Below are 13,298 nucleotides of genomic sequence, written 5' to 3' on the forward strand. Positions count from 1 at the left end.
CACTGAGGACCAGTTCAGGAAGAACAGCTCTAAGAAGCCCACTTTTTTATATCAACAGCAGTGATACAGGTGAAGGTGAAGTGCCTGGCGCAGAGTGGGGGCCTCCCTTCCCACACCCCAAACTCCTTTGACACTAGTGGGAGGTGGGAACCAGAATTTGCCTCATACAGGCCTGGGTCCTACAATTAGTGATGCTTGCTCCTGACACCATGAATACTGGGTGGTGACGGGCATATTATTTTCCCCGAGTCACTCAAGCTGCCTAAGACAGCACTCCTGCCTCGATGCCTAAGCAAGAATAGTTGGTTTGTTCACTGCCATGCATTTAAAGAGATATTTACTAACCCATTACTATGTCATCTAACTAACCCATTACTCATGTTTAGCAAGGGACTGTCCCTCCTTTTGATCTACACTCCCGGGTTCCTGAGATACAACTTATGATTGTCTGCATCTGGCAACCTCAAGATTTCCAGTCCCTTTCATACTCAGCTCTATTTAACATTCTGTTCCTTCTGTTTGTCATTTTACTGATTTCCTATGATTGTTTTTCAAATGCCGGAGGGCTTTAGGCAAGTATATATTGCTGCTTAAAAAGTATTCAAGATATAATAGTGGTATATTGGTTTAGTTAAGCCACAGGTGGTCGATCTATCTATCAATCATCTATCTATCTTTCTGTCATCTATCTATCTATCTATCTATCTATCTGTAATGTTTTAGCTTAAACACACACACATAGACGCACACATATTATGTTTAGAGTGAAATATACACACAGCCAGCCACAAACATCCTGTTCCCATGGAGACAGTTCTACAAGGGCTTAAAATCATTGCTTAATGTATAAAGGTATCAAAAGACAAATTAATTCCTCAGGATCTCGGTCTTTCTCATGCATATACAATAATGAAACTTACATAACTCTCCAGTTTAAGAAATTCAGTGCTCTTACCAACTATAAAAACCTATGTGTGGGCATTGAGCCGTCTGCGGGGATATAAGAAGCATTTGTCAAATATTGCTGCAGCCTTCATGGCTGTCGCCAGCACCCTGCTGGGTGGGCAGTGAGTGATGAGGTGAAAGCAGTGGAGAGAGACTTGAAGGCACTTGGTGGCACACCTCGGAGCCGTCTCCGCCTGGGGCGGCCGTGACAGATTAATCAGTGCATCCCGGGCGATCACAGCCGCCGGTGTTCCTGGAGGACCGGCATGCCTGTCCCCTTGCCCTGCGGAGCAAGGCTTCCTTGGCCAGAGAGCCCCAGGTCCAGGGGTCAGGGGTCATTGCCAAGAATGCAGCGCAGGGGGAGGCGGGCAGCGCACAGGCTTTCACCTCTGCCACCAGGTGACCCAGGCCCAGGTGTCCATTGCTTAGACTCATCTGAGGGGAGAGGGGCGAGCTTCCAAGGGCTTGAAGGAGGGCCAAGCCCCAAGCAAAAGGCTTGGAAGAGACCTTGAGAAATGCCCCAGATGTTCCACAGGGGACTCGGTTGGTGTGGTGACAGCAGTGGGTCAGGAGCTGGCTGTGCCCACCTTGTGCTGTGTGACCTCGCTTCTTCCCCAGTGAGACGATGTGACGCTCGACCTGAGAGGCCCCTCCATCTCTTCTCTCCCCCTTGGGGAGGTACCCCCTCATGGTTATTACACTTTTCTGCAATCCCCACCCCGACACTCAGAGCCCGCCTCCTACTGCGCAATGCAGCACAGGCGTCAAGGGCTCCGGCTTGAGTCAGGCGCATGAGGTTTGGATTCAGCTCAGGTGAATGGGCACCTAAAAGTGCCCACCTCCTGGGTGGTGAGGACTCGGGCGACTAGAGGCGCCCAGCAAGAGGCTGGCACATAGAAAGCCTGGTGAGTAGGAGCTCCAGGAACCCCTGTCAATGGGCCCAGAGCGGCTACTCTCATGGGCTAGGTGCTTCCCCTCTGATGTTTCCCTCTGTTGTATTCAAATCAGGCAACAATGGGCCTCCCGTCTGGGAGGGGCCGAGGGTAGTCCCTCAGATGCTGGCGGCCAAGCCACTGGAAGGGCAGAAACCTCTTTGGCTGGACATCTGGACCATGGACAGGGATCTGAGTGACGAGGACAGTAAGTACAGCCGGGCGGTGCGGGCGCACACCTCTGTAGTGGGCACCGAGCCGAGTGCTGCCTCGGGCTCTGTGTCTGCCCCGCGGAGGGCATCCTTCCCTCCTTCCCTCCTTCCCTCCTTCCTCCTGTGTGCAGAGCCCATTCCCAGCCTGCAGGCTGGTGTCTGCAAGGGCCCCGGGCAGTGGAGAAGGATGGTAAAACCCAAGAGGAGAACTTTTCTCCTTAAGGACTTAATACATCCAAGTTTTACAGTCCTATCCTTCCTTTCTCTGTCGACAGTCCCCCTCCTCCAGAGCCAAATGTAAGTGTGACTGTCAGGAGTCTTATTTCAATCACAGCTGGGCTCAGCTCTTAGATGAGGTTAATTTAAAAATGTCATGAAAAGGTCTTTACTCGTGGTCTCCCTCTAGCAAAGAGCCATTCTGTTCATTACCGCTCCCGAAACAGCCTGGGCGACCCCTTCCTGTCTTTACTGGGACAAAAATACAGTGGAATATGAGGACTATTTAAAGAGACAACGAAAAAAATGGTAACTTTAGGAAAAAATGTGCTATGTTTAAAAAATTTTTGATCCTGAATTGGAATGAGGAATGCTGTACAGTCTCAGATTGGGGATTGGGAGGCCAGGGTTCAATACCGACGCTGCTGTGAACTGTCTGTGTGATCGTGGGCCAGTCATTTAAACTCTCTGAGCCGCACTTTTCTCATCCATGAAGGGAGATTGGGTGAGGAGTTCTTCATCTGAAGACCATGAAGGGGTGGGCAAAATGTTGTGCGAGTGTGCTTCTTCTGGAGGTGGGAGTCCTCAGCTTCATCTAACCCCAGCGAGACCTGGGGCACTAGTCCATTTTCATAGTTGCTGAACTCGGGGGCCGCAAAGGTCCTTCAAGGGTCCAACACACTCTGTTGTCTCTGTTGTTATCTCAGAGCTCTAAGCTTCAGAGCCGAAGTGCAATATAAAATAAACGCATGCTGCCCTAGCCAGTTTGGCTCACTGGATAGAGCGTCGGCCTGGGGACTGAAGAGTCCCAGGTTCAATTCCGGTCAGGGGAAGGAACCTTGGTTGCAGGCACATCCCCAGTGGGGGGTGTGCAGGAGGCAGCTGATCGATGTTTCTCTCTCATTGATGTTTCTAACTCTCTATCCCTCTCCCTTCCTCTCTGTAAAAAATCAATAAAATATATTTTAAAAAATAAATTAACTCATGCTATTTTTAGGGCTCAATTTAAATTTTTCATATTGAAGTGGAAGCTGTATGGAGATATCTTAGCATGTGTTTGAGGAGGACTTAATCTGACATGTTGGAAATTGTGTGTTTTTAGTCTTATTTTAATAAGCTCCTACTAACATTCAAATGCAGTCTTTCCTGTCAAAACACTGCTCATTAGCAGCCTTTCCATTTATACTGGGAGTTTCTCTTAGTAGAAACGGGATAAGTCAGATCTCAATTCAAATGCAAGCTGGGCCCATTTGTGCTGGGAGATTTTAAGTCACTTAATCTCTATGGTGTCATCTTGCAGATTTAATCAAGGATTAATTGGCTGTACAGTGCCTAAAACATCACTCAGTCTAGAGCAGGAATGAAGTAAATATTGACTCTAGAAAATTATCAGATTGTACCCTCCAGAGCTTTAAAATTAAGCTGTCATTAAGGGGAGATATTATCACCTGTGATGTTTCTGTTTTGGCATCACCCATTTAGTAAGCAAGGTGAGAGAGTAAGGCGAACGTTTTAGTTCCCTTAACATTCAAAATGATAGACTCAATTCTGTCATAGGGTCGCCCCCCCGTGTGGTTTTCTTTCTTTCTTTTTTTTTTTTTTTGTATATTTTATTGATTTTTTACAGAGAGGAAGAGAGAGAGATAGAGAGCTAGAAACATCGATGAGAGAGAAACATCGATCAGCTGCCTCCTGCACATCTCCTACTGGGGATGTGCCCGCAACCCAGGTACATGCCCCTGACCGGAATCGAACCTGGGACCCTTGAGTCCGCAGGCCGACGCTCTATCCACTGAGCCAAACCGGTTTTGGCCTGTGTGGTTTTCTAACCCAATCAAAGCTCAGGGCAGCACTTAGGGCAGTGATGGCAAACCTTTTGAGCTTGGCATTTTGAAAAACCCTCACTTAACTCTGGTGCCGTGTCACATATAGAAATTTTTTGATATTTGCAACCATAGTAAAACAAAGACTTATATTTTTGATATTTATTTTATATATTTAAATGCCATTTAACAAAGAAAAATCAACCAGAAAAATGAGTTCGCGTGACACCTCTGACACGCGTGTCATAGATTCACCATCACTGATTAGAGCCTACTGCAAGGGATGGGGCTGCCCAGAAAACGCTTTAGAAACTGAGTTGATGCACTCTGGAACTAAGTAAAATTTTCTCCAGGTTTCAGACTGACTAATTACTGCAGGACTTCCATAATTTAAATGTCCTTCTCAGGTGAGAGGCGGCTGCCCGCTTTGTCCAGTTGAGTTACCTTCCCAGCCACTGAAGTGCTGTCCCTGAGTTTTGAGTCTGTGATGTGGGCAGCTTCAGCAAGAGAAGATCCTCCTCCGATGATACACTTTGGGACCAAAGGTCGCACAGACGGGGACATTGTGGAAGGTGGCACTCACGTGGACGCCACCTTGAAGGCCGTTTAGCACCTCCACTGGCGGATGCTGGGATGCCTCCGACAGCATCGCCAGCTGGAGGCAGCATCCCCCCATTGACGGGAGCTCCTTCGTGGTGGGCAGCCGCCCCGCCTACAGCTCATCCTGTCAAAGGTTCTCTTACATTGAGTTGATATCTCTTTCCCTGGAGCTTCTACTCTTTGGTGTTTATTCTACCCTCCAAAGCTCCTCAGAACCTGTCTGTCCTGTGTTTAAAACAAGAACTCTTCAGTCTTTTCTTCTCCTGTTTCTTCAGTGGACTCAGACATAATATGTTTTTAATCATTCTTCTCTTAGAGGGAGATGTCCTCACTCAGAGCTGAAGAGGAAATATCTCCTCCCTTATTCTAAAAACCATATCTTTTGTAATATAACTTCTTTGATTGCAGACTTACAGCCCTCCCAGAAATGGTAAGTCAGAGCCTGGTCCAGGAGCGTAGGACCTCAGTGGCACCTCCTCACTCCTGGTCCCTGGTCCCTAGGGAGGTAGAGGCAATGATCTGAGGCCACAAAACTGTCGCCATTAGTGACTCAGCACTGAAGAGATGGGACTGGCACCTGGACCAGCTCCGGTCCCCGAAGGTTTGTTCACAGAGTGCCCCCCGCCTTGCTCTGCGTTGGAGATCGGAGACTGGATCCGAAGCTGTCACGGTCCCTGGGTGGGAAGGGATGCTGCACTTCCGAGCAGGGGCCCAGTTGCCAAGAGCCTTGGTCACTCACCTTGGGCCTTGGCGTTTCCCACACATCTCTTAGGATGGAGGCACAGCCACCAGGGATGCAGGCCTTCCCTGCCAGGCTCGCCCTGGCCTCTCAGAGCCCCTCCAGTCTTTCCTAAGGGCTGCCAGATCTTTGGAAAGGGATTGTGGGTCTGGAAACTACTAGTGGAAAGATACTGTCCCCTTTGGGGAATAAGAAATAAAACTTTTAATGGCATCATATCATAGCTTAGTGGGGAGCCCAAGAACTCTCCCAAATTTGTTTGCAGATCTCTTATCCACTGCCTATCTTCTCCTCTCAGCGACCCTCCTCCCTGAGCCCTGGTTTAGGGAAAGGTATCAAGGCCCTAAAAGTGAAGTGATTTTTCCTCTAAGACTACACAGCAGACTAGCTGCTTTGTGCTGTGCTCATGGCTGGGGCAACAAGGATGAATAAAACACTGACCTACCTTTAAGGTGTTCAAAGCCTAGTAGGGGAGGCAGACCCCAAGCAGGTATTTTACAAGTAATCTACACTAATAAAAGAGAAACATGGTAATTAGCGTACAACCGCTACCCTTCCCATTGGCTAATCAGCATATCCTTATGCAAATTAACTGTCAGCCAAGAAGGCGGCCGGCAGCCAGGCAGCTGGAAGCGAACATGAGGCTTGCTTGCTCCAGTGACTGCAGACTCCAACGTTCCCCGCCTGACTTGCCGGCCTCTGAGCTGCAACTCTAAGAAACATTGTAACAAATATAGAAGCTAAACAAAACCCCAGAAACCAGCTTTCAGCCTGCCGGGATCTCAGAGCTGGAGTTATACATTGTTTCGATTATAGAATGCAAACAAACTAGATACCTGCTTTCAGCAGCGGAAGCCTCAAAGCTAGATCCAGAGCTAAAGCTGGCCCAGAATAAAAAAAAAAAGAAAAAGAAAAAGAAAAAAAGGAGCGGTTGGGAGCTTCAGTCAACTGCCAGCCTGAAAGCAGCCCTCAGCTCCTCACCCAGACTGGCCAGGCACCCCAGTGGGGACCCCCACCCTGATCCAGGACACCCTTCAGGGCAAACCAGCCGGCCCCCAGGCCTCTACCCTATATAGTAAAAGGGTAATATGCCTCCCAGCACCGGGATCAGCGAAGCCGCGAGGCCTCCTGGCACCGGATCAGTGTGACAGGGGGCAGTGCCCAAACCCCCTGATTGCCCTGCAGCTCTGTGTGTGACAGGGTGCGGCGCCCCAACCCCCCGCCCACAGGCCCTGCTCTGTGTGTGACAGGGTAGAGCCATAACCTCCCCATTGGCCCTGCCCTGAGTGTGAGAGTGTCGGCGCCCCAACCCCCTGATCCGCCCTGCTGTGTGTATGACAGGGGGCAGTGCCCTAACTCCCCTATCGGCCCTACTCTGTGAGTGACAGGGGGAGCTCCTCAATCCCCTGATGGGCCCTGCTCTGTGCATGACGGGGGAGATCCCCAACCCCCTGATTGGCCCTGCTCTGTGCGTGACAGGGTACGGAGCCCCAACCCCCCTGATGGGCCCTGCTCTGTGCGTGACAGGGGCAGCGCCCCAACCCCCTGATTGGCCCTGCTCTGTGCGTCACAGGGGGTGGCGCCTCAACCTCCCCATCGATGACCCTGCCTTGAGTGTGATAGGGGGTGGTGCCCCAACCCCCCAATCAGCCCTACCCTGAGCGTGACTGAGGGTGGCATCGCAACCTCCCAATCCGCCCTGCTCTGTGCATGACAGGGGGCGGCGCCCCAACTCCCCAGTCAGCCCTGCTCTGAGCCCGACCAGGGGCTGCACCTAGGGATTGGGCCTGCCCTCTGCCACCCAGGAGCAGGCCTAAGCCAGCAGGTCATTATCTCCCGAGGGGTCCCAGACTGCGAGAGGGCACAGGCCGGGCTGAGGTATCCCCTCCTTCCCCCCCTAGTGCACAAATTTTTGTGCACTGGGCCTCTGGTCTATATATATAAAAGGATAATATGCAAAGTGTCCCCTCAGGAGTTTGACTGGGAGACCAGGAGTTCGATTGCTCGCTATGACGTGCGCTGACCACCAGGGGGTGGGGTGGAACACGGTGGACGACCAGCCAACGGCAGGGCGCTGAGGGAGCAATGGAAGGAGGAGGCAGGGAGGCGGGGAAGTGGGGAGGAGGGGAGGCGGGGAGCCTGATCGACCCTGATTGCAGGCCAGGCCTAGGGACCCTACCCATGCACAAATTTCATGCACCGGGCCTCTAGTAATTCTTACAAAGCCACTCGGCAAAGCAATGATGGGGAGTGGATTCTCTTGAAGGCAATGGAGTTCTGAGATCACAGAGCAGGAGAACCCCACCCAGGCCGGCTTTGCAGGAGGGGAGATCTGGGCCGAGTCTGGCTGAACCAGGTGATGGGATGTCATGGGCAGAAGCGGCCAGAGCAAGGGCTGGGAGAAATGGCACAGTGTATGTGTGAGGATGTATGCAAACCTCAGTGTCATGAAGTGACAGGCCCCTCCAGAAGGGACAGGCAGCTCGTAGAAAGCCTGGGCCTCACGTGGGCCTCTCTGGGCGTGATGGCACCTTCCACAGAGCATGGGTTTTCCATCCCATTAGTGGAGCTGTGTGGTGGCGCTTGCTGCATTCTTCCCTGGCCAGAGGGGCTGCTAACTCCAGGGGAACTCCTTCCAGGTCTTCTTCCCCCATTTCTCTTGATGTCGGTCTCACTCACATTATATTTTCTCAATGGTCCCCCATCCCAAAGCTCCCACACTTCTCTCTCTAGCCTCAAGCAGGCTTGTCTCTCTCTCTCACTCCCCCTTTCTGCTCCATTCTGCATTCCTACCTCCTCCCCCTCCCCAGGGAGCTGTCTTCCCTCCTCTCACCCTGCTCTGAACAACATAGGAGGAGTTTCCCCTCATCATGTGAGCAGAGAGAACCTGTTCTCCCCACATGTAATGCAGGGCCTTATCGGACAGGTTCAGGAGCCTGGACATCAGCTGCGGGTAGGAGTGAGCCACTGCAGTGTGTGAGAGAGGGGATGGCCTGTCAGCTTTCTGGTCTTGCTAGGAAGGCCTTTAATTAGTGTAGCCAATGATTTGTGTGTTTGTTGTTCCTTTTTAAAAGAATAGTTTATTGATTTTCAGAGAGAGAGGAAGGGAGAGAGAGAGAAAAATATCGATGTGAAAGTGCAACATGGATCGGCTGCCTCTTGCACGCCCCCCACCAGGAATGGAGCCCGCATCCCAGGCATGGGCCCCGACCAGGAATCAACCAGCAACCTCCTGGTGCATGGACGACACCCAACCGACTGAGCCACACCGGCCAGGGCTGCTTGTTCTTTTAGACAAAACAGGACTTCTTTCTTTTCTTTATCTTATAATCACCTGAATCTCCTTATCTTTCTCTTTTATTTTATTCTAAATTGTGGTAAAATACCCGTAACATAACATTTGCCATCTTGACCATTTCTAAGTGTGCGGCTCAGTGGCCTTCAGCGCCTTCACATCGTTATCAACCATCACCTCCATCCATCGCCAGAATGTTTTCATGTTCCCAACTGAAACTGTCCCCATCAAATGAGGATTCCCCATTCTCCCCCCCGCCCCCCGGAAAACACCATCCTACTTTCTGTCTCTGTGAATTTGACCACTTGACTCTCTCTTGCAGCATCTTAAGTATAATTTAAGTCATAAGACATCTATGTCCACCAACTGTATGCAAGAAGCAGGGAAGGGGGTTCCCTGTCTAAAAGGGCTCTCACACCTGCTGAAGGAGATAAAGTATAAAACAAGTCAGAGCAAGTGGGGAGCCGTTGGAGCAGAGAAGTGGCATGATTTCAGGGCTTGTGAGGTGATGAATCTGGAATCGGGGGCAGACGTGGGCTCTGTTTATCCTTCTGAAATAAGGGGGTTGGCAGTTTAAAAGAGCACTGAAGAGGCTATCCATGAATTATCCCTTTCTCTGCAAGGAAAATCCCTCTCTGTACAAACAAAAAGCAGCTGGTGGCTGAGGAGCAGAAACGCTGCCTTGGTAACTCTTTGCGAAGCTTTCTCTGCAGCCGCTTGATGCCCTTTGCATGGAGCAGCAGGGTGTTCAGCTAAGTGGGAAGGGCGTTGGGGCTTGGAGTCAGGACCTGAGTTCTAAGTACTGCTTCTGTCTCTGCTGTGAATGTCTGAGCTCGTTGCCCCAAATCACTTCTCTGAGCCTCATCTTGTTCTGTTACAAACTGGGGAAAACAGTGGTTGTTGTGAAGCGCAGAAGAGATCATGCCTGCGCCATCCCCTGGTGGGCCACTGGCCACCATGCGTGTGTGAGGGTGGGGCGGCCCAGCTGGACAGCTGCCCTGGGACTCAGCCCCAGCACCACGGAGACAGTGAGGGCCCGGTGGCCCCCTCTGGGGTGCCCTGAGCTGGGTGTCACACAATGCCCTGTGACGTCCGCGTTCCTGTTTTGCCCGATGAGATCTGCACAGGAAATGACGCGTCCGTCCGTAGTTCAGCCTGGAGTCCTTTATTTTTGTCCATAACATAATGGTGAGGTTAATTTAGTGCTGACGATTGATGACTGCCCTGGGAGGTCGGGGTGGCTCCCCGTGATGGATGGAGCTCTGGCTTTCCCACCTCTCATTCTTCCCCGCTTCCTGCCCCTTTGTTTGGTTTGCAGCAGGACATAGCAGCCACAGGGCATTTCCCTGTCTCCTCGTGAAGGACAGCACTGATGCCCTAGCTGACCCGAGACTTCTGGGTGGGTGGGGCCACTGCTTTCTTTCTCTGCCTGACATTTCCACTGTTCCCTGGCTCAAAGGAACACAAAGAGAGAGGAAGACCTTGCCTTCTCAGGCCATGGCATTGACTGAGCATTTATTAATGCCAGGCTCAGGGCTGCGTTCACATTCTCATTAGATGGGCACGAGCGTCCGCTCGGTTTCACAACTGGAGAGTTGAGTTCTGCACGGGTGTGTGGCTGGCACAGGCTCATGTATTACCTGGCTCAGCTCCAGGGGATCCGAGCCCAGGTTCCTACCACCGAGCCTCAGGGATTCCGAGTCCAGTCACCCTGGCCTCAGTCCAACCCTGACCTTCATCTTCACTTCGGATAACCGGGCTCACGGGAGCTGCGATGGACGTGCATGGGCCCTGGTCCCAGAAAGTTCAAATTCCAGCCTCCACCTTCCCCACAGGTGGCTGTCTAGGTCAGGGCTGGTGGGCAAAATATGGCTTAGGACCCACGGCCTGTTTTTGTAAAGCTTTATTGGAACAAAGCCACTCTTATTCAATTGTGTAGCGTCTGTGGCTGCTTTGAGCCACGATAACGGAGGTGAGTGATTGAGACAGACCGCTTGGCCCACAAAGTCTACAATACTTACCACCTATTTATAGAAAATGTTTGTGGGTCCCTGGGTCCCTGGTGGCTAAAATAGCTCAGGATGCTAATAAACATTAGAAACAAAATATTGGGAACTAAGGTATAAATAATTCCATATTATCACACCAGGGACTTCAGTGCTTATTGGCAGGCCACAGTGTGAAGCTTTGGGACTTTGCGCCACACCCATGTCCATCCTGGCACTCTCACCTGTTTCATTTGCTTACAGATGTTTTCCTGCTAAAAAGGCACTCTCCACATCTGCAAACATCCTTCTGTTTCAGCTTCCTTTTAAGTTTCCTGCAAGGAGAAAGATACTTACAGATGCATCTGTGTTTGAGGGCAAAGACCTTTCTAATTTGGGGGGAGGAGTAGAACGGGGTTGTTCACTGGTCATGTGTTTCAGCATTTCAGTCTGTCTCACCACCTCCACTCCACTTCCAGACAAACAAGGCTGCTCCAATTTAGAACAAGATCTACTTATTCTTCTGGCCTCTGTTTTTTATTAAACTCAAAAGGGCAGTTTTAGTTTGTGGAGGTCAAGAGCTATAGGCTTTAAAGAGCTGCCAAAATAAATAAATAAATAAATAAATAAATAAATAGATAGATAGATAGATAGATAGATAGATAGATAGGAAAAAGAAAAAAAAAAAAAAAAGAAAGAAAGGTATGCCTGGGTGGGAGGTAGGTCAGTTGGAAGTTTGACCCGTGTGTGCTCCAGGGACTTAACGCAGAGAATCACCTCCACTGACCATTTTTATCAGTTCACCCTCCAGGGCTACCTCCCTGTGATGAGCTGGGCAGCTAGGAAGAGAGTGGAGGGATTCTGGTCCCTGAGGGCATCAGGGGCTTCAGGGAACAGGTTTGAGGGGTGGCCCCGTGGGCTGGAACTGGATCAACTGGAGCCTCTCCCCTGCTCTCACTCCACCGCTGTGCACCCTTGGCTTCTGGAGTGACCTCTGAGCCGCAGACTCGTGTCGAGTGGAGTTAGAAGTCCTACCTTCCAGGTCTCCAGTGGAGGGTGGGGTGGAGCAACAAGTGAGTGGGCAGATGCTTCCTGAGTTGTCCTGAGTTTCCGGAGACCAGTTCTTATATTATGCTCTCCTGCTTGGAGGCTCAGGCCATGTGTCTCTGTGTCATAGCCTGAGAGATCAAGATGAGGTTTTTCAAAATTTCTTTTTCTTTTCTTTTTTTTTTTTAATATATATTTTATTGATTCTCTACAGAGAGGAAGGGAGAGGGATAGAGAGCCAGAAACATCAATGAGAGAGAAACATCGATCAGCCGCCTCCCGCACACTCCCCACTGGGGATGTGCCCGCAACCAAGGCACATGCCCTTGACTGGAATCGAACCCGGAACCCCTGAGTCCGCAGGCCGACGCTCCATCCACTGAGCCAAACCGGCCAGGGCTCTTTTTCTTTTCTTAATTCAATGTTATTTTGCATTAGTTTAGAGTGTTCAGCATAGTGGTTATGTGGTAGGCAGTTAGAAAGGCATGGGCAGAGCAGGGACGAGGGGCCAGGTACAGAAGGTCACCAGGGCAGAGAGCCCCGGGTGCCTGGCTGTTGGAGTCCAATCCCAGCGGGTCCAGGGGTCCCCAAAGGTGTGGATGGAGTCGGCGAAGAAGGAATGACACGAAGACAGCCTTCAGTTGATCAGCAGCCTAATCAGGACCTCTAGCCAGGATCTCCAGCCAAAGTTCTGGTTGGAGTTCTGGTTAGGAACTGATGAGGATCTGATGTTTATTGTCTTGTTACATCCGTATTTATACCAGCCGATTTTAATCCTGTCAATTTCTATTACAAAGGTTAGGGCATTTCTTATCTCCATTCCAGAGAGTAAAGATTATGTAGCTTAACTACCCGCCTGGCACTTAGTTACCGGGTTTTGTTCCCTCCCTAACTTCAGGGAAAAATCCCTACCTGGGGAAACAACCTTTCTCGGAGAGGTGACCAGGTCAAAACACATAGCCCCAAGAAGGGGAGCAAACATATTAAGAACAGTATGCTATATATGCCAGGTCCCTTGAAACATATGCTGTGCAGATGTTTCTTTCCTGCAGCGACTGTGTCAAGCAGCAAGGATGGACCGGCTTCCGGCACCTGGCAATGGGCAAAACTGGGAAAACAAGGGCCTCGCCCCCCACGGTGGCCTCTCCTAGCATATCACTCACTGGTCATGCGGTTTAGATCCCCTGATCTTTCATGTCACTGGTCACGCGGTTCGGACCTTCTGCTGACCTTCTCCCCCACCCCCGCATGTTGCTAGTCATACAGGTTAGACCCCCCCACATAGAGAAACATTCAGACTTGTGAATAAATTTTGTGAGTTTATTTGAGCCAAACTGTCAACAATTGCTGGGAAGCAAAATATCAACAGATTGAGATAATGCTCCAGAGAATGGCAGTTTTCATCTTGTTCTATAATTACAATCAAAAGAGGAGACGTAAGTGGGTTACATGAAATCCAATGGTGATAGATTAGGGAGGTGGGAGACAGCAAAGCGGGAAAACC

The 13,298-nt window shown here is 50.5% G+C and overlaps 1 protein-coding gene across 3 annotated transcripts in view; it reads left to right on the forward strand.

Annotated features, from left to right (window-relative positions):
* The first annotated feature begins 2,020 nt into the window (after positions 1 to 2,020).
* SSUH2 (ssu-2 homolog) overlaps positions 2,021 to 13,298 on the forward strand; it is a 36,993-nt gene continuing 25,715 nt past the window's right edge. For all 3 annotated transcript variants that reach the window (XM_070391543.1, XM_070391545.1, XM_070391544.1), the window contains exon 1: positions 2,021 to 2,085. In XM_070391543.1, the coding sequence (XP_070247644.1) occupies positions 2,058 to 2,085 (28 nt within the window). In that variant the 5' untranslated portion in view covers positions 2,021 to 2,057. The remainder of the gene's footprint in view (positions 2,086 to 13,298) is intronic.

The sequence above is a fragment of the Myotis yumanensis genome, unplaced genomic scaffold, assembly GCF_028538775.1.
Source record: "Myotis yumanensis isolate MYYU_CA2020_CCGP unplaced genomic scaffold, mMyoYum1.0.hap1 SCAF_14, whole genome shotgun sequence".
Lineage (NCBI taxonomy): Eukaryota > Metazoa > Chordata > Mammalia > Chiroptera > Vespertilionidae > Myotis > Myotis yumanensis.